Genomic DNA, 22417 nt, shown 5'->3' with positions numbered 1-22417 from the left:
AAGGAATTAAATTTAATGGTATATATAAATTGAATTTATTGCATGCATCCACATACATATATAAAAGAAAGAAATAGAATTAAAACATACTCATAAAGAAACATTCATATTAAAAGCAAAAAAAAAAAAAAAAAAAAAAAAACCAAAGTGTATACAAACCTAAATTAAATCATTGTGGAAAAGAAAAATTCTAAGTTAAAATTAAAGGAATAAAATTAATATGTGTAAAATAATAAAAAATATGACATCAGTACTAAGTTACTGTATCTATTAAGCATGTTGCAATTCCATGAGGTTCATATGAAATTTAACTTTAGTCAAAGAAAAGGAAACAACAAATTATTAAAATTGTTATGCATGAAAGTGTATTAATTCTCCATTAGGTATTGAAATTAATGTAAGCATACAAAATGCTATAACTATTATGTTGTTTGTTTTAATATTATTCACAATTGAAAATATTAATTTGCTTTTATTTCAATCTTTTTTTTAATCATTTCCCCTTTTACTAATATATATATATATATTATATATATACACATACTATTCAGATGAGGAAATGAGAAAAAAAAAAATCAAATGAGGAAAAAAATTAATGAAGCAGATATTAATTGCTTTTATTTCCTTTTAGGCATTAGCACATTTTCAAGAGATGACTTTCATCTTTGTAAAGGTATTCACAAAATTTATTATTCCAGAATATGCTGTATATCATTTAGTTTATAGCTTGATTATCATGTATATATCTTCTCATTATTTGTGTTAATTTTACTAAAAATTATTCGAAGCATTTTTCTCTTTATGAATCCTTTTTCTTGTATGGTAATATACATTTATGAAAAGAAAAAAAATCTTCATTTTTTAAAAAGTAATTTGCATTTTTCAGATGTTATCTTAAATTAATATGGAGTCAGAAGACAGCTGCGATGAATTTGTGGAAACTCTACCATCTAATAGAAGCTCTGCCAACTTGGTGACAAATGGTGCAGTTTCAGTGTCTCCCCGATCAATGAAAGCTGAACAAGTAAGTCCAAGAGTAAAAATCCAATTAACTATATAAAAAGATGCATCTTAAACCCTATATTTAGATTAGTATTTACACTTCTGCACTTTTTTTGCATGCCAAGATCATTTGTCTTAGCAAAATAAAAACCAACTATTTCAAAATAACTTATTTAAATGGCATTCTTTAATGTAAATGGCATTTCTTATAGCCAAGAGTCTATGATTAATGATTCTGGATCTTAAATAGTATTTAACTTGCTTAAGAGTATCTATCTGTTGTGATAGTTTCTAGGTTTGGATATAAAAAATATTCAAAAATAAAAGTATGTATTTTAAGAATTAAGAAAAGGTAACTTCTTGCTTTTATATATTTATATGTAATTAATGGCTTATCTAGTACAATATTTATAAGATATAAACATTGATATATATATATATGATATAAGGGAACACTCCTACAGAAAAAAACATTACTTAATTTCCAAAAACTGATTATTATATTTAGAAGAAATATGCTCTATTCTTTTATGTTTTATAAAATAATATGGTTTTGATTATTTGGGTATGCTATGTTTGGGTATGCTTTGGTAATGTTACTTTTTATACGACTGATGTAACTTCATGATTTTGTTATTAAAGTATATTCTGAAGTGAAGTCATGTTCTTAATTTTATGTATAGTTTTCATATTTCTCATATTCTGAACAAATGATTCCATTTATTAAACTGATTGTACTAAATGATAAAAATAGTTATGTTAATTAAGGGGTTTTGCTAAGCATAAAATAGTTGCTGTATAGACAAACAATGTTGAAGATTTTAAAATTTCAGTATTTTGAACTTGTGCGAGTTTTACTATTTAAGCCAGGTCTTCTTAGCTGTAATCCAATTTGTAGAAACTCAAAAGAATTTCAGAGTTCAAAATATTTAGAATGGTGGGACAATATTCAAACCAAAGATTTTTAATTTTACAAAATAAAAATAGATCAAAATGCCATATTAAAATTTCTGAAATATGTATTATTAAATGTTTCCTTGTTTTTATTTGATTGATGTGTCAATGTTTTACTTTTCTGTATATGTTGTATGCTTACTATTCTGAAAATATTTTGTATTCATAGCTATGATTACAGTATGTTTTGAGCTTGAAATAAAGTCCAGTGTAGGTTTTAAAACTCCTATCTAAATAAAATAATTTACTGAATTTTATTTCCAAAATCAATCTATTACCTCAGTACTAATTGGATGATTAAATATGAATATTATAACAATAAATTACTAAAAGAGAATTTTGTTTATTCTCCTATTCAATGAAGATTTCAAAATATTTGACTGAATATAATTTTGCCTTTTTCATTTAATTCATGTAATAAAGTTTTCCTTTCCTATTCTAAATTTAGGTGTTCCAGCCATGCAGTGATTTTCAGCATGTAAGTTCTATATTTATAATCTGCAGAAATGTTTTCAATTTGCTTAAGTTTTGTTAAAATTCAATGTAAAGTATTAAAAATGCTAAAGACCTTTAAGTTTTTTGCATATATTCTGTTGGTATCTTTTGTAGTATTGTATTGTTTTGAAATAAGGACATAATTAAGATTTTTAATTTTTAAAAATCTAAATATATGTTATTGTTTTTTTAAGGATAACATAGTAACATGTTCTTCTGCACCACCAAATATGGTGCCTATGCCGGGTACTGCAATTTTTAACCAAGCTGGTCAATTGCAACATGGAATGATGGCAATGCAAGACCCAAACAATCCAGACCAGCTTGTTGTAGTGCAGAATATGAATGGTGGTGCAAGTATGGAAGATTCTGCTCACAAAGCCATGATTAATGCTAGTAAGATTATTTTTAAATAATTCAATTTATAATATTTTATTAAAGATATATATATGAATGTTAATCTTTATAATGTGTATTTATAAATTATTAAACTCACTGCAAAATTTCCTGCAATAAATTTTTATTTTAAATTAACACTTTGAGATGTAGCCAGAATCATCAATTCGATTGCAGTTTGCTGTAATCTATTCATTATTTCATCTTTTCTTTAGAATCTCTGAGGATCAACTTTTAACTCTGTTAACCGTAAAACTTCTTGTTATATATGTTAACATTTCTTAATTCTTTTAGGCATTATCTTATACATTTCTCTCTTTCTTTCATTCTCTCTCTCTCACTCACTTCTTCTGTGTGTGTGCATGCATGTGCGTGAGTGACTTTATAAATGACTTTTATATTTATCAAATGCTTAAAAATCAATGATTTGGCATCACAAAATTTTTATTCATGCTTATTAAAAAGAAATTATTTCAGAATGTTTCCTCATTCAGAACTTTTAAATGCAGAATAATAATAATAATAAATAACCTCAGTCTAAAGAGAAACAGTGAGTCAAAATTACTTAATTTGAAAGTTAACCTTTATAATATAGCGTCTTGATATCGTTATTTTTTTTTCTGTATGATATTTTTAGTATGTTACTCAAGATGGCTAACAATTTATACTTTATTTCAACAAATAACTTAGTAATCATTTTAATTATTAAGTTTGGCAACTGTGGTCGAGAAATTTCTTATCCTGAAAGTATTAAGAAATTTGTTCAGCCAAAACACTATTTGATGTAAATACGTCTCATTGAAAAAAATTTTTAGGTAAAAATGTTTTAACCTAACCCTTTCTTTTCTTAAAAGCGGTTAGATTTTTTCCACAAAACTTATAATATTTAAGATGCTTTTAATATTAATATTATAAATATAATCTTTACTGATAGATTCTTTGCCAAGCTCCCTGCAAATGACCAAATTTAGCAATACACCTACCAATGCAGGTATGCTTCAACATATCACGAATTCAGGACAAATGATTGCACCTAATCAGTTGGCAGGTATGATGAATTTGGCAGGTCTTCCCCAGGTGGCTACATTGGGAGGTTTGAATGGGATTCCAAACATAAATGTAATGAACCAGCTAGCAGGCCAAACTCAAATTCTTCAACAACAACCAGGAAATGCAAATCAAATTCAAGTACCAAATTCACAAGTGCAAGGTGGTGTTCCTCAGGGAATGGTGGCTGTTAATGGTCATCCAAATGCTGTCCAGCAGGTAAAAAATTTCTTTCTGCACTTTCTAATTCTAAAATAATAACTTTTTAATATCTGCTAATGAAATAATTATCTTTTAAATATCATTTTTTAAAATTCTCTCTAGCTACCAATTATTTTGTAATACTGCAAACTCTTAAATTTGAGATTTTAAAACAAAACAGTTTTTTTATGTAATCAAAACTTTGAAATCTCTTCACCCAGAGAATTATAAGAAAATATGCAAATTATTTTTAATTGTTTATATTTAAAATAAACAGGAAATGGAGGGAGGGAGGGGTAAAGATTTTTGACTGCTAGGAGAATAAAAAAATGTATTAAATGTGCTTTCTTTAAAAAATGATCCTATCCATTTAAATAATATTATGATAAAATTATATTATTTAATAAGGTAAGTAAAAAATAAGAATTATTCAGGATTTTGATTGTGAATATTTTGTATTTTTCACATACCCTCCAACAGCTACAGGATTTCTGTCGTTTCTACAAAAATTAAGTAAAAACTATGGAATTACAAATATATAGTGAAGAACTACAGAAAGCTACAAAAAATGACTATATATATATATATATATATATATATATATATATATAGCACCCAGCACCATACTCAAAATAATTCTAGTTGTGAAAGAATTTTTACCATGTTTAATCAACAAAATCATGTTATTTGATTTTTTTTTTTTAATATTTAACTTATATATTTAGTCAATAATAAATATTTGTTAAATAATTTTGAATAATGTTTGAAAATATTCATTTTAATTAATTAAAGTCCTTTGGAAATATCTATTCTTCAATGATTTGTTGATACTAATATATGTAATATATCTGTAAGAAGTGCTGCTGATAACTAGGTAAGCAATGTCAGAGGGTATGTCTTCATTTTCAATTGAAAATTAATTAATCAAGCTTACAGTTTGATTAATTATATTTATTCTTTGGATTTTATTTATTTTTTTATTTAAATATTATGTAAAAGCATTAATTTGTGTGAATTTTATTTGTATTTATAATGACACTAATTTTAAAATCAATTACTGAATAGAGAATAAAAAGGAACTTCTGATAAAAATTATAATTGATTTTATTGTTTAGTTTTATTGTAATTACTGAGTGAACACATGTGATAAATTCTTGTATTTTAGGCTCAAGTAGGTAATACTCCTCAATTTATATTGGCTGCTGGTCAACCTATTCAGGGTATCCAAGGAGCACAATTACTCATCCCTACATCATCAGGTATTTTTAATTACTACCATTAAAACTAATTTGTTATTAATTTCCTAAATTTTATTTAAACAATTCAGTAAAATTATTTTTTATATATTACACTTTGAATACATTAGAATGTCTTACCTAACCTAATAACTATAAGACTTATCAAAGACATCCCTCTTGTTATGTTGTCCTTTAAATAATAAATATTCTTTTAAATATCATAGTTTAACTAAAATAAGCATAATATTTGTTATACGAATGAGCTCAATTGTTTTTTTGTGTGTGCAAGTCAGTATGTGTCCATTTTTGCTTTTATTATGTGCATTTATTTTTATTAATATTTAAATAAATTTTTATAATTTGGCATTGCTGAATCCTAATCCCAAAGGATTTTACTGCCATGTGGTAAATATAAACTAATTGTAAAATTTTGTCATTCTGATCCTTTCAAATGAGAAGTGAATTTTTATCAAATTGATGTTGTTAATAGCCAATTATTTCTGCTTAGTAGCTTTTGAAAGATGAGTTTTCTAAACATATATATTATGTATTCTGACTTGTGTTATGTACTGTTGAAAGTGATGAGAAAGAGTTGTAACACTTGTCCAATCACTTCATGGATATATATAAAACATATTGACAAATTTTACATTACCTAGTTTTTGAAACATTTGATACATTTAAATGAAAATATTTATATATTTAAACTACATGAAAATGATTATCTGAATTGAATTATTTTGTTACTTTATTAATTATTTTGTACAAATATTAATAGAAGTATTTTTTCCACTCATTCTATATATTTTAAGATAAGCAAATCCTTGTATACTTCTGAAACTTTGTATTCAAATTAAATTGATGTTAAAATTTACCATAATTTTTTTAAAAATATTTCTTTCAAGTATCATTTTCAAAAGTTAATTAAAAAAATTTTTTAATACAGTATTAAAAAATAATACTCTATTAATAAATTTAATACAGTATTAAAAAAATACAGTATTTTTTTCCAGTTTGGAAATTTTGCAAACTGTTATATTTTTTATTGCCACATCAATATTCTATCTGTTTTCAATATCATTTTGTCTCTTTCAAATTTTTTAAAGCAATTATAAATTTTATTTACAAAAAAAAGCTATTTGATCTATAATATTTGACATATGTCCAAAATTTTCATTATTTTTATATACTTGCAAATAATCTCTTAATTGTTATAAAAAATTTTTTAATACAATAAGCATTAAATGAATTTTGTTCCCATGTATGTTTATATGAAATGCATTAATTCTACTTTTTTAGAAATCTCCATATCTTTAAATTTTCCACTATTATTTCTGACTTTCTTAATTATTGATTGAAATTCATACATATTTTATTTTTTCATAAATAAAGTTGTATGTTCTTTTTTTAAAAGTCTTTTTCATTACGTTTTTACTTTATTTGAAATCGTGTTATATGTATTTCATTTTTAAAAAAATCATTAACAAAGAGTTTCTCTTTTATATGGGTAAATTTTAAAAATAAATATCTAAATTTATGAGTGATTCATTGAATATTGCTTTTATCTGAATAATTTATTTATGATGTAAAAACATCGTAAGGAAATTTCACTGCAAATAATTAAATTGATAACTAATTCATTCCATATGTATTATCAATAATAAGCCATTTATGTTTTTGTAATAGTAAAACATACCAAAAAAATGTATATGTGCATTTTTGAACTGTTTTTTATCTACTTGCTTTTTGAACTGATATTATATGCTATACTTTATTACATTCATTTTAGTTTGCTCAAAACCTAACAAAAATTACTAATACTGACTTTCATTATATGTGATTTTATTTTTCTTACAAGTGTTTTAGTGTAGTGTTTTTAAAAATAGGCAAGTATATTTCAGGTGTTGCAACTCAGCAAGTGATTACAATTCCTGTATCTCAGCTAGCAGGAAATCAAATTGTGCAGCTAGTTGCTTCTAATGGCCAGATATTTACTACAACTTTGGCAAATCTTCAAGCACTCTCCCAACCAGTACCTGTGCCAGGTGTAAATACTCCTAATATGACAGGTAAATAATCAGTAATTTTAATTTAAATGAATTTACTTATGAAAGACTATATTGTGTGTTAAAAGGAAAAAATTACACAATATGTAATATGTTTGAATATGAACAATTTGTGCTGTCACTTAACAAGCAACTTACTGCAATTTTCCATATAATATAAGAGGATGGGGAAAAAAAAACTGAATGTTTTGCTACCAATAGCAAATATTTCTTTCTTTCTCTCTCTCATTTATATATATATACACACACACCCATAAAAATATTTCAAATCTAATATGAATGTAAGATCATGTTTTTATCACATTTGAAAAAAAAAAAAAAAAAAAAAATCAGCTTTTTTTCTTCTACTTTTAAAATTTAGAAACTTGAAGTTGATAATATTGCCTGCTAAGCAATGATATGTAATAATGAAATTATCACTGAATATTTTATCTTGACTTTAATTACGAAGGTTCAATACATAATAGAACATTTTTTCCCATATAAATAACTAACTTACTACATTATATTTATAGATAACTTTTGTACTATTATCATTTTGTGTGGATTTCACTTTTTGAAAAATAAACTATCTTTCCATTTGAGATAGGTGTTTAATAATTATGATAATAATGACTTCAGAGCATATTTTATAGTTAAGAATCATTCTTATATATATATATATATATATATATATATATATATATATATATATGCCATGTAAAATATAAAGTACTTGTTGATCTACCTACAACAGTAAGAAATTTTCAGCTGGAGTCTAAGCAATCTGTGCAGAAATAGGCATTGTGATAGTAAAATATGAATTTTATGAGAAAGCGAAAGTAAAAATTTTTAATAACAGTGAACATTGATTTAAAAACAAGATTATTCAATTTTTAATTCCCAGAGTATATGGCAACAATTTTGGCAATCTTGGATTGTATTTCTATTATATAACTGTAATTCTGTTATATTATTTTTTCCTTTCAAATCTTAACCATCATACAACATGCTATTTCTGAATGGCTGTAACATCAGTTTTTATAATGCAATAAGTAATCTAACAATAATTTTGAATCTTCTGAAATTTTCAAAAAATAAATTTATGCCTTCCATTTAATTGGCTAAATTTTTTTGAGGGGATATTCCTTATTTTTATGTAATAACTAGCCGCCTTTGGCGACCAGCCAATTCGCCAATCTTAATGTTCGTTAAAATTTTAATAATTAAATATTTTATGCAATTTCTACTTTAATAGCTTCTTCATCAAAATATTTTAAAACTTCCAGTTTTCATTATCATATAATTCATTCATAATATTACAAAGGCCTTCAGTCATAACGTAATATGTATCTCTCTCATTTTCTGTTAGCACCCGTAGAATTTATGCTTTAAATTAAAGTGGAAAGAATTTATCTTCAATTGATATAATAATATTTTTTACTGAAACAAAGCATTTTTTTATAATCTGATTACTGAAAATAAAGTCACTCAGCATTTAAACTTTATGGGCACTAAAGAATATCTTTTTAAATTTATGCAATATCTCAAGAGTTGGTCAACAAAATTTTCTTAGATTCATTATGAGCAGATCGATTCATTAACAATGTTTAAATTTAAATGCATCAAACACTAAGAAAATAAAACGAATCGTTTAAAATAAACGGTTGAAAACGGTAGAATTTATGCTTTAAATTAAAGTGGAAAGAATTTATCTTCAATTAATATAATAATATTTTTTACTGAAACAAAGCCTTTTTTTATAATCTGATTACTGAAAATAGAGTCACTCAGCGTTTAAACTTTATGGGCACTAAAGAATATCTTTTTAAATTTATGTAATATCTCAAGAGTTGGTGAACAAAATTTTCTTAGATTCATTATGAGCAGATCGATTCATTAACAATGTTTACATTTAAATGCATCAAACACTAAGAAAATAAAACGAATCGTTTAAAATAAACGGTTGAAAACAGGTTTTAAAAAAACTACTTAAAAAACGATGTACTTAAAACTATAAGCATATACAAAAAATGTATAACTAACATAAATACAATTTACTTACAAAAGCATGGAACTAACCCAAAAATAATTTAAATCATCCATTGATAACGTTGTCATGGCAACCATCAGAACAGAATGCGCATGCGTGAATTTTCTTCGCCGGTTACGTAACGCAAATACGTGATTTTTTCTACGCCAGTTGGGGTAACGCTATGCGGATTAGAAATTTTTAATTTCCTTTATTCTGTTTTATTTTAATTCAAAAGTACTTCAGAATGAATCTGAAAGATTGATTCATTAACAATGTTCAATTTTAAATGCATCAAACATTAAGAAAATAAACAGAACCGATTGAAATAATCCGCCGAAAAATTTTAACCCTAGCCTCATTACTGTTGGGAGAAAAAAAAAACTGAAGCCTTTCTCGTTTGGCGCTGGATATAATGGAAGATTTTTTTGGCGGAAAAGTTGGCGGTGGGGAAAATGAAAGATTTTTTTGGCGGGAAAGTTAGTTTTTAATTAATAATTAAAATTCTAATTAAAAATTCGAAAAAAGAAACCCCAGGTGCATATTCCCAACCTCCAAGGTATACATGTACCAAATACATGTACCAAGGTATGTCAAACGGTCTGGCCTGTAGAGCGCCAACACACACACACACACACACATTGAGCTTTATTATAAGTATAGATTACTTAAAAAAATTTTTTTTACTTTAAGATATAATTGAATACTATGTTGTATTATTTTGTTGTAGCTAACCCTCAGGCTGTTCAATCTCATCCCATGCTTGCTCCTGGTTTCACCAATGTGCAAGGTCAAGTGGCTTCAATGCCTCAGATATTCACAAATGCTGCTGGGCAACTTGTAACTCTAGGTCCTCAGGTTTGTTTCATGTAGTTTCTTTCTATTTTTTTCACATGCACCTAGAATTTTGCTTTATTTCTTTTTATTTATTTATTTATTTTATTTATTTTTTTTGAAATGCTTGCAATTGATTTTTATTCTTATCTTAAAAAAATGTGTATTGTTTAAGAAATTACAAAATAGATATTAAATACTTTTATTTAATATTTATTTTGTCTTTATAATTTTCTATTCAATATTTTATAGTTTTCCTAATCTTTACTTATATTACATCACTTTCCCCCCCCCCTAAATAAGTTTAAAAACAAGTTTTAAACATATTTAATTGTGTAATGAATCAGCATAGGGATAAATTTTAGGTAATCAGGATTGATTTATATCTTCTTTTTTGACTATATAATATTTTCTTATATATGAAAATGGTATTTTTAGTTATTTTCTGAGTTATAATATCTATAATAATTATATTAATATTCTTCATAATTATATTTATATTTCTACCTGATTTTCTTCTCAAAAATTTGAATTTGTTAAATGGTTAATTTTTAATATTGTACTTAAGTTTGAGTGGTTCTTCTAAAATGGTTTTTACACAGGTTATTGCACATCCAATGATGGGTGGAAATCCAACAAATTTGATGGTGAATCCTCAAATAGCTGCAGCTCAGTTGCAACAAGTTCAGCAAGCTGATGATAAAAGTTCCATAGCAACTGTTACATCTTCTGGGCAACCTGCACAAATGAATAGGATTCAAGTAATTAGTAGTCCTTTTATTTTTTTTGATTTAGTTTATTTGTTAAATACTTCATACATTTTTCATATCTGGAGTTGATTTATATAAATATAAAAAAAATTTCAATTTTTGAGAGAATGAAAATATTTTATCTATTTATTATCAGAGTTGTGCTGATAGCATGACCAGTGTTATTGCAATCATCACCATTAATCAGTCGGTATTTGGGCAAATTTTCTTTGAATAGTTGTTCCTTATTCGCTAATTGTGGTTAGTTCTCAACTATAGTCATGTATCAGATAATTTCACAAAAATGGAAATTCTAACCTTAACTCTTTCGAACTTGGGGAATCTTAATAATACTTCTTTGTCTGGAGCATCTGTTCACCAGAATTCTATGAAATAGGTTCTCATATTGTAATAATCATGCAAAAATGCTGCCTTTTTCTAATCCATTTTTCTCAAACAGTTCTTGCATCTCTGAGGTAATATATTCTTATAGTAAATTCAGGTGAATTATATCAGTCACAGTATTCTAATAGAAGAAAAATTGAAACATTGATATGCACTTCACTGTTGATATGTAATAAATATACAATATACAGTTAATGTGTAATAAATAACTATCGTGTTTGTTTCCCAGTCATATAAAGATTATTAATATAAGAAGGTTATTTATTATTAAAAAATTAATGTATATTTAAAATGAATCATGAATTATTTGAACCAGTCAGACTCTACATTTGTAATAGTTATCTGGAGTTAAGAAATTTTAATGACTTTATTAATTGTTTATGTGATGATTAAACAAAAATTGTCTGTGGCAACTTATTTATAAGTATATTAATTGTATACAACTCAAACTTTAGGGCAGTTATTTAATAATTACCTTATTTTAGTTTACATTTTAGTTAAAAATAGATTGTGTATTTAAAATAAGTTAGGTTTTATATAGTCATGTCAATTCTCAAATGGTTAATAATCAGTTAAGTATGACAAATCACAATTGTTGCATGATTATTTTATTGTTTTTGTATAATTTTTGTATCTTTTGTATTATTTTTCTTCTTATAAACCTCTATGAAACTTCAGGAAATTTTTATTCTGTGGTTTACATAACTCTTAACATGACTCTACTTCTCTTAATTGTAGCACTTTAGTCTGGTTAAATGCCTTTTACATACCTGTCCCTCTAGTGAATGAAAAAGAGCATGTATATATTTTAACATTAATATTTCTCTTATAGAATTCTTCTCTTAATGCTATTTCACAAGCAATAGCAATGCAGCAACAGCAACAACAACAAAATCAAGCAGCTCAAATGCAAATCAACCCAGTGACTATTGTCACAACTCAACTTTCACCTATTAAAAACCAACCTACCTCTCAAGTAGGTTTTATTCTATCTTCTTTAACTTAACACTGTTTTTATTTTCATATACTTTAGTTGTATTAAAAAAACTAATTTAGTCGTACAAAAAAAAAAAAAAAAACCAACTAATTTTAACTAGAATACTAATTTGAAATGTGTATGTGGATTCTTTTTTTCTTTTTAATATTATTAAAAAGAAAAAAAGTTATTATTAAAAGAATCTTATTTAATTCCATTTATTTTATGTGGCTTTTTTTTAAAACTAATTTTTTATCATGGTACAGGTTCCTGATTCATATTTTGTGCTATAAAGAATTCTAGATTTTCTTTTATTGGTTTTATTGATTATTTTATTCTATCCTCTTATTTTAATTTGTTTATTATTTAATGTTGGTGAAATACAGTTTTTAAAAATTTAGATATAGAAAGAAAGTTGTTAAGATAATTTAACTTTGAATATAAATTTCTACTGTTTTTTTTTTTTATCATGGTACAGGTTTCTTTATCTTTATTGTCATTACTTTCTAATTGATTTATTATAAAAATGATATACTAATACTGATAATTATTGGATCTTAATTGTTCAAAAATATAATGGAGATCTTAAATGCCATAATTCAATTTTATTCTTTTATCTATTTTGTATATCTAGTCTTACACTTTTTTTAAATTAATTTTTTATGACTTAAAATGTGTACTCATGAATGTATATTGATTATACTTTTTTTTTCTGGTTTTGAAAATATTATCAGTAGTTTAACTGCTATCAATGTAGCATGACTGCTAAAAGAAACATTGATGTATTCATTTCAGAAAATAATACTGAGAGGCAGATTCCTATAATCTTAAAGCTACATAATATGTGATGTTATTCAATATATAATTCATCAAGATTTAATCTGTAACAGGTAGAGCTTAGAAATCCATGACATTTTTTAACACATTTTTTAAAAAATGAAAATCCCTAAAGGTTAATATCCAAAGTTTATAACTGTTTTACTTATTTTCCTTGTCTTTTTCTTTTCTTTTTTTTTTTTTTCGGTAAAAGGGATTTCTTTTTCTTTTTAAATCAGATGTTAAATCTGAGCATATATTTAACACAATATACATAATACAGTTTTACTCTTGTGCCATTAAACTCAATAAATTAATAATTTGTGTATTCCAGTATGATTAATCAATTATTTTTAATAATAAATATTATTTTAAAAAGTTATTTTATATTAAAAGTTATTAAAAGTTTATTATTAACTATTAGCTAATAATATTCTATTATTTAAATAAAGAATAATTGATATCTTTTTTAGAAGAAATATGAAATAAAGGCTCCATTGAATACATATGTTGTAGATTTATTTTAATTTAATTTTATTTATTTATTTTTGTCCTTAGTTTTGTAAAAGAAGTGTGATATTATTTCTGTAATTACAACAAAATTTCGTGCAAGAAAGAGTAGAAACAGAAAATTGTATAATTCTTGAATACATAAACAAAGTACAGAAAATAAATTTACAAAAAAATATTTTTCTTTGTGTAAGGGATCAACTCAAATTGAGAATTATTATTTTTTTTGTAACACTTTGTTTTAGAATTAAAATAGTATAAAGAAACCATATTACTTGTTTGTAAAAGAAAATATCACCATCAAACATACTTTTCATATGTATTAATATTTATATTTACATTAATTTTCAAAAATAAAATTGGAAATTAATAATTTTATTTTTCCAAATATTAATCACCAAATAAATGAAAATCAATTAATATTTGCTGGGGGGGTGTTATTCCTCCGTAAAATTAAAAGAATTATAATAATTAAAATGCTTAGACTATTAATAAATGTTTAGCTATTTGTTTCCTGTTCATCAATTGTTTTTTGTGCAGCAGGTGTATTTAATCCATTAATTATGAATATCTTTATTACCATACAAATATTGTAAGTAAGAATTTATGGGAGGGCTATCTGTAATATTGTTCATATTTAAATATGCAAACATTTATGGTTATTTTTTTTCTCTTTTATATTTAGAACTGTGTTGTTGCTCCCAAGCTACAACCTTTGCAGCAAGGTAGTACTGTGTCCACTTTAACTCAAACAGTTCACCCCCAACCTTCAGTTTCACCAGATGATGATTGTGATAATGGATTAAATCAAATCAGTGAGTTTTTATGTTAGTCTTATTTTTTAAATTTCTTATAGTATTCATTAAAAATTTTTTCTATTTTTGACTTTGTGCAGCTCAAATATGTGAAATTATCTTTCATTTTGGTATGGCTCCATTGCTAAATATTTCCTTTGTATTTTAATATAATTCTAATCGTAGGGTTAAAAAAATTGAGCTATGAAATTTAATTAAATAGAAGTTTATAGGGTGAAATTGTTATTGCTTTTGTACATTAGTATACATTCTAGTGTTTTATCAACTTTGATTATTGCACCTCCTTTCAATAGATCAGTATTATTTGTAAGTTTGTTTTTTCTAATTGCTGTATTATTACAGTCATTAGTGTATAATATATGAAAAAAGGAAAAAGATACATAAAGTGTCATTCCAGAATAACTTACAATATACAATCATAGGCACTTAGTTTTTGAAATATTGATACTCTTTCTATTGAAATTGTATTTGACTGTATAATTATCCAAATGTACCAAATTATGTTCATGAGTGTTAAAAAAAACAATCTGAAATTGCAAAACTGATAATAAAATAAATAATCTGATTGGATTCATGTTTGGTTTCTTTAATTTGTTAATAAGTTATAAATGGTTATGTTAGGTTTTTTAATTAGCAATGGAAAAATGCTAAAAGAATTTCAAGAATTCTTCCACAAACTTTCCTATGAATGAAATTTCTTGAAAAAGGTTTTTAGTACAACTTGTTTCAAATGAATAAACATAAAAAAAGTATATGAGAAAAACCATATTAGTTTCTGGATTTTTCCTCCATTTGCCCAAGAAGTTGAATAAAATTTGAGCATTTGATGCAAATATTATTATTATTATTATTTTCATGTTTAGAATTTGAAATAAGTAATAAATGTTAAATTAGAAGCAACATGATTATGATTTATTTGCATTTGATTTTCTAATATAAATTAACAATACTGGATTACAATAAATAACTGGTGGCAATGTGATATTATAAAGTAATTTAGTTAAGACCAAACATAAGATTTAGTTTTTTATGCATTTACTTTCTAAAATATAAAATGAAAGTTTAGTTCACTTGTGTGATTTAGCTTCTTTTTAATTGTTGCATTTAAAAATTGGTCTTCTGCTTACATTTATCTTTGCTTATATTTTATTTGATACCTAATTTTTAAATCAATTAATAATTTTGAATTATAACTAGTTTTAAATTCTCTGAAAATATTACTTCAAAAGTTCCTTATTTTATTTTATTTATCTGCTTGTTAATATAGTAGTTAATTTTAATACAAAGTGTGATTATGAAAAGTAACTGTTCTATTTCTTAATAATGGATATCAAACAAATTAATTGATTAATTTGAATATTACAATAGTTTTGCATATCTTTGAATTGTAACTTCAAAAATCTTTGGATTAATCCCATATTACTATAATAAGGTAGTTTAATGATTAAAAGTTATAAATGTAGTACATTTTTAAAAATTGTTTTTGATCATAATATTTTTTTTGATTTGGCATTAAGAATTGTATATTTTTTAGTAATTTAAAAAAAAATAAGAACATAATATTTATTTTTTATGTTATTATTATTATAAAGTTATACATTATATGTTTTGTTATAAAGTTATAAATTATACAATTTGGAATATTATTTTTCTTTTTAAATTATGGTATTATTATAATACCAAAATTATACTTTCTTATTTTACAGAGAAAAATTAAAAAATAGTTAAATAATATTGGATTTACATCTGTTTTCTTTTGATTTGATTAAATAATTTTTAAGATGATTCTGTGTTTCAAGAATTTCTAAAAATTGAGTTAGTGTTGCAATAGTGAACTCACAGTAAACTTCAAAGCTGAAACTAAATTTGATTCCTTTAATCAGATTCAATTTAAAAATTTCATCTATCACTGGATTTTGTTGCATTTTTTTTTACCCAATTAATAAATGTTTAAAACAAAATTTCAGGTACCATCAGCAATACCGAAGCAAATGTAGTGGATGGAATCAACCTTGAGGAAATAAAGGATTTTGCAAAAGCTTTTAAGATTCGCAGACTCTCTCTTGGCTTGACACAAACACAAGTTGGACAAGCTTTAAGTGCAACAGAAGGACCATCTTACAGCCAAAGTGCTATATGCAGGTATATCTTTTTTATGTGATTTTGTTTAGAAGAAAATTTATATATATAAATTGGATATTTTAAATCATATTATAAATGAAAGAATGGAGATAAATTTGGGACCTAAGAAAATTCGTCAAATATATGTGTGCAGTTATGTAAAATTTTTATTGAATGAAAAATATAGAATAGTTAATAGATTATTATTACTGAGGGGTAATATAATGCTTTTTTGTGTGTGTGTATCCTTTGACCTTTAGTTATCAAATCAGAAATTCCTTTACAAAAGAACAATTATTCAAAATTGATATCGATGAAATGCTTGTGGCTAAATGTAAAATTATAAAATAGATATCAAAAATTTATTTAGAAAAAAAGAGTTGAGAAAATTATTATCTAATAAAAATTTACTATATTTCAGCCTAGAATTAAATAAAAGAACAGTGTTGAAAAATGATGGCTTAAAAAGTTTTCTATACAAAAATTAATCCAAAAGAAACTTTGAATGACAGTTTATTTGCAATTATTATTGAATAAACTTAATAAGATTGGATTAAGAATGTATTGATTATGTATATGTTAGTAAGTTAATTAGGAGAAAAATTTACAATTATTTTTTTATATAGAAGAAAAAATTGATCATTTATTTGGGATTATAGTTTTTTTTAAATTTTATTTCTGAAGGTTACTATTACTTTATTTATTTGTACTTGGTGATGTGCGATTTTACATTTTCCTCAAGAAAATTTGAATTTCCACTTCATATTTTTTTCATTTTGAATTGTGCAATGCAGTATCTTGTTACAACTCACAAGTCTTTACTTAATCCCTTCGATTTCATTTATTTTTTTGTGAATTTCACGAGAAAAACAGGGAGAGAAAGCCAGTGTCTTCTTATCACTTTTACAGATTTAAAATAATATATAGTTGTAAGTTTTACTTAACTTGTCTTGTATTTAAATAGAAATGTAATCCTGAATTTATGTAACTTAAAAAGGACTTTGTGTATAAACTGATTGCACTAATATTAAAAATGTCTTAAGTATGTATTGACATTTACAATTACCCGTTTGACATTTACATTTTACTATGTAAAAATGACTGAAATAATAAGTAATTATTCTGTCATTGCATATTGAATTTTTTTAATTATTATTATTGATTTTCATGGCTTTTTTTAGATATGCTCTGAATCGTATTTGCTGTATTGTAAGAAATTTATTTTAATAATATAGTGTATGAAACACTAAAAAAAATGTAGTAACTAAATAATTAAGTTTTGATAAAACTAACCTTTAAGAATACTATAGCATAAAGAATTCATCAAACTTGATATAAGTTGAATACAAACATTGTTTAAGCAGTATATGCTTTCAATAAACAGTGCTTAAAAAAAAAGGGGGAGGGGGCATTTTTGAAGCAAGCATGGCTTATTTTATTTAGTTATTTTCTATTATTATAGGTTTGAGAAACTAGATATAACTCCTAGAAGTGCCCAAAAAATCAAGCCTGTTTTGGAAAGGTGGATGAAAGAAGCTGAGGAGAGGTATAAGAATGGTGCTCATACACTGACTGAATTCATTGGGAGTGAACCAACCAAAAAGAGGAAGCGAAGAACTTCTTTTACGCCTTCAGCATTAGATGTTCTTAATCAATTCTTTGAAAAAAATACACATCCATCAGGTAAGTTTCGAAATTGCATTGAATTGGTATTTTTATTTTTATTTGAATTTATTTTATTAAAATATTATTTTTTACAGTTTTTAATTTTAAGCATTTGATATTGAAGTACGCTTTTGTGAAATTCATAAAATATGGCAACATGTTTAAATCTGTTACTTCAACAAAAATTTGTCTGGTGCAAAAGTAGGAAGCTTTAAAAAATATTTTAATATTATTTGTGAGAATAAAGTTAACAAAACAAAAAAGAATGCACTGTATAGCTAAATAAAAATAATAATAATAAAAAAACAATATGTTGAATTTTGCAATAAAGTTAAATATTCATACTGTAAAGAGGCAATATTGCCTTTGTAAAAATATTTTTTTTTTAAAATCTAGTTCTTAACTACTAATAGCATTTGATATGAATTGAAATATCAAAAAGGAAATCACATAAAAAGATTACTATACCAAATTTTTTTTCTTGTTTATGACAATATTTGCAATCTTTGAGATGAGGACTAAAATAAATAACTTCTGCTCTTCTGTTCTTATTGCAACATTATATAATTATTTATAGAAATATCTGTGAAAGAGTAATCCATAATCAATGAGTAATGCAAATGGATATGTCTTATTACATGTATTATTAATTTACATATTTTAGAAAATGTTTTTCAATTTTCTTACACTTAAGACCCATCTTTTCATGCCAATTTACCTTTTTCAATGAATAATGAGCTTTAAATTAATTACCTTTTTTCAATATGTTTTGCTCTTTTGATTTGTATTTAAAAGAGTATGTTTTATATTTATAGAACACATCTTAATTAGGTCTGTAATTTTTTTTCTTAATTTTTTAAATTTCTATCATTACTCTTTATTTTCCTTTTTTATTTTGAAACAATCTTAAAGAACCAGATTTCAAAGACTGGTGAAAATTTAATTGAAATAAGTGGTATCTTATCAAAAAGCAGCTCTGTAAAATGGTTTTTTTTTTTTTTTTTTTTTTAAGTAAAATTCTTACACTTGATGTCTGTTTATTGTCTGATATACTTCAGTTAAAGTAGATATGCCTATCTAAAATTATTTTTATTTTTCTCCGTAAAAACAATTACTTTTGTCTTAACTGATTTTTAACAAGAAATGAAATAAATATTGTGTTGAAAATAGGAAATGTTTTTCTTCTGTGGAAGTATTAACATAAAACAATTTAGAATGGAGGGAGAGAAAAAAATGTATGTGTTTGTGAGAGAGAAGTGAAGTTTCTGGTTTCCTTAAAAAGTATGGACTGTCAGATCTGTAGCAATAATAGGGGCAAACAAACAACATTGTCATCTGTTTATAAATCATATTGCCCATCATTCTAAGCAGTTTCAAATTTTAACCATTCTGGGATACAATATGTAGCATTTGTAAGCTTTCTTTTATTTCAAGTCAGAAAAAAATGGGCTCTACTTAACAAAATTATTATTATAAGATATGGTGTTTGATAATTTGAATTGTTATATACTTAAGTTGGCTAAAATTAAGTTACAGTCAAAAGTGAATATGTTAAAAAAGTTAATATTAGGGGGGGGGGGAGAATGAAAGTTTAGATTTTGAAAACTTTAATGAATTGACTTTAAAAGTTTAAGAATTCGAAGGTTTTGCTTCTCATGATAAACAGTACTGAGCTTCAAAAAATGTATGTAAGAAATGATTGCCTTAAATATATTTTCTAAATCTCAGCACATTGTTAAATGCAATACAAACCAGAATTTTCTGCCTATGTTCATGGACATCTCTTTTTTTAATATTGAACTGTTTTACATCACATACTTATTTTTAACAGAACTATTTTATAAAATTAATGATAAAATATCTGATATGTATATTTTTTAATCCTCAAATAGGTGCTGAAATGACAGGGTTAGCTGAACACTTAAATTATGATCGTGAAGTAGTGAGAGTGTGGTTCTGTAACAAAAGGCAAGCTTTAAAAAATACCATTAAAAAACTTAAAGCTGGCCCTCAATGACAGTAGGTCTTGAATTTCCTTGTTGATTTCAGAATTACCTCTTATGCCATTTTGCATTGTATAAAACAACTAATCAAATAACTGTAGTGCCGTTCCATGTTTGTATATATTGTACAGATCATTCACTTTGTAAACAGTCATCAACAGAAGAATTCATGGGCTTGTATTTATTTTTAACTGTAGCTTGTTTACAAAGCTGATGCAAATAATATCATTTGTTTGTTTCTGTCTCCTCTACATTTGATCCCATTCAGTCCGAATTTTTTTGTCAAATGTGCTATCATGTTGTGTTACATAAAAAAATCAAATGAACTGTGATTTTTGAAATGCAATTAATTGAAACACTCTTGATGTACCTGCTGCAAAGTATGGTCTCATTCTTTTTATGTATTGTTTTCAAGGGTATGTTATTTTTTATGTTTATTGTTTGAGTATTGTGTCTGTTTTATTTTTACTCTATTGCAGAAATAATGATGGTGATCAAGCATTTTTTAATGGTGCCTATTTTATATCTCACAATGATGCTTGTGAGATTTAACTAATAATAATTTTAAATCTAAATCGGTTTGAGATGTATATTTTATATGAAATTTAAATCTTTAAATCATTTATTTCGTAATCATTGTCTCATATTGATAATACTTATAATTTTTAAGAATTTCGTCATATGACACTAATGGCAGGTATAAAGGTCAATCAAAAAAGAAAGACAAAGAAAACAGAAACACTGCCATTTCATTTTTTCCTCTTAAATTCTTACAATCATTGTCTGCCTTATGTCATTTTTATCTACTTTTTAAATTAAAAATGTCAAACATAGTTATTGTTTGACTGTTGCTATCAATCTTTCATGTATAAAAAGATGAATTTTATTGGCATAAATTTTGTAGAATTTATGTATCAATTTATGTGCCTTTATATTTTTAAAAAAGAACTATTTTGATACACTACTTGAACTGTAAATTTATTTTTAGCATGAAATTTTGACCTTTAAAATGGTACTCTCTTAATATGTTTGAAAGGGTCAAAGTTAATTTTGAAATTTAAATATATATCATATGCTAGGTACAAAATGTTACAGAAATATCTGTTTTCAGTGACATGCTGAACCATAAAAACAGCCATTGATTTTCTTTTTATGAAATTTATAACGAAAAAGTATGAAACTAAAACATATTATGTATTTTGTTTTATTATGGTAACAATTTAAAAATGAATTCAATTAGAGTTGAACTGATATTTATTTTATTTAGTCCTGGAATTAATTTTTATAAATTATTCATTGTTATATTATTTTTATTTATCATGATTTTTCAATTTTACAAGCCACCTGTTTGAATATGATTAGAAACTTAATTGTATAGTAGAATATAATTATTATTATTTTTTTTTCCCTTGTTCTGAAATAGAAGAAAGTAAAATAGTTTTTGTTTTGTATTGTTAAATATTATGCGTGTTTTTATGTGTTGGAATCGACAAAATCAAAATAGTTCAATGTTGATATTATCTTACAAAAATATTCTTCAACATTATATTATCATTATTTTGCTTATTTATGGGATGTTTTGATGTACTTATGAACTATATGATGCAAAGCTATGCAAAAGTATATAATACTTCTTTGAAAGATAGTATTCTATATGCAAATATTTGTAATCATTTATTTTAAGTGCATATCATGATTTATCAAAATAGTTATTTGTTTTGACCAAATATTATTATTTTTGATTTATAGTTATTTATTGTTATACATGATTTGTAGAAAACTAGAACATTATAGATTTATTGTTTCTAATTATTGTTTTTCAGAAACCAGAAGTATTCTATTATATTTTAAATTTTTTATAGTTGTGTAAACCTATTTGTTATACCTTTTAATTAAGAAGTATAAAACAAAATGATATATAAACTTTTTTTTAGCATTTAAACCCAACTTTTTTGTTGGAATTTTTTTAGACTTATTAATTTCCAAAAAAGAATCAAATAAGATTTTGCCTCCCTAAATGCAATTATTTTTTAATTATTGTTATCTTTGTTTTGTTTATTCATGCATGCCAAAAGTTTAAGCATAACAATAATTTTAAAATGAAACCTTAAAT

The 22417-nt window shown here is 24.6% G+C and overlaps 1 protein-coding gene across 1 annotated transcript; it reads left to right on the top strand.

Moving 5' to 3' along the window:
• Positions 1-630: 630 nt before the first annotated feature.
• Positions 631-21126, top strand: LOC129988840 (POU domain, class 6, transcription factor 1-like). The gene is made up of 14 exons (XM_056097116.1): positions 631-673; positions 887-1024; positions 2405-2434; positions 2646-2847; positions 3782-4113; positions 5261-5354; positions 7235-7402; positions 10141-10268; positions 10847-11005; positions 12231-12374; positions 14386-14515; positions 16483-16657; positions 18099-18319; positions 20194-21126. Exons 2-14 carry the CDS (start codon positions 905-907, stop codon positions 20316-20318), a joined length of 2028 nt encoding a protein of 675 aa, XP_055953091.1. The 5' UTR covers positions 631-673; positions 887-904; the 3' UTR covers positions 20319-21126.
• The last annotated feature ends 1291 nt before the right edge of the window (positions 21127-22417 follow it).

Source organism: Argiope bruennichi, chromosome 10 (genome assembly GCF_947563725.1).
Source record: "Argiope bruennichi chromosome 10, qqArgBrue1.1, whole genome shotgun sequence".
Taxonomy (NCBI): Eukaryota; Metazoa; Arthropoda; class Arachnida; order Araneae; family Araneidae; genus Argiope; species Argiope bruennichi.
This window is presented reverse-complemented; position numbering and strand designations above follow the sequence as displayed.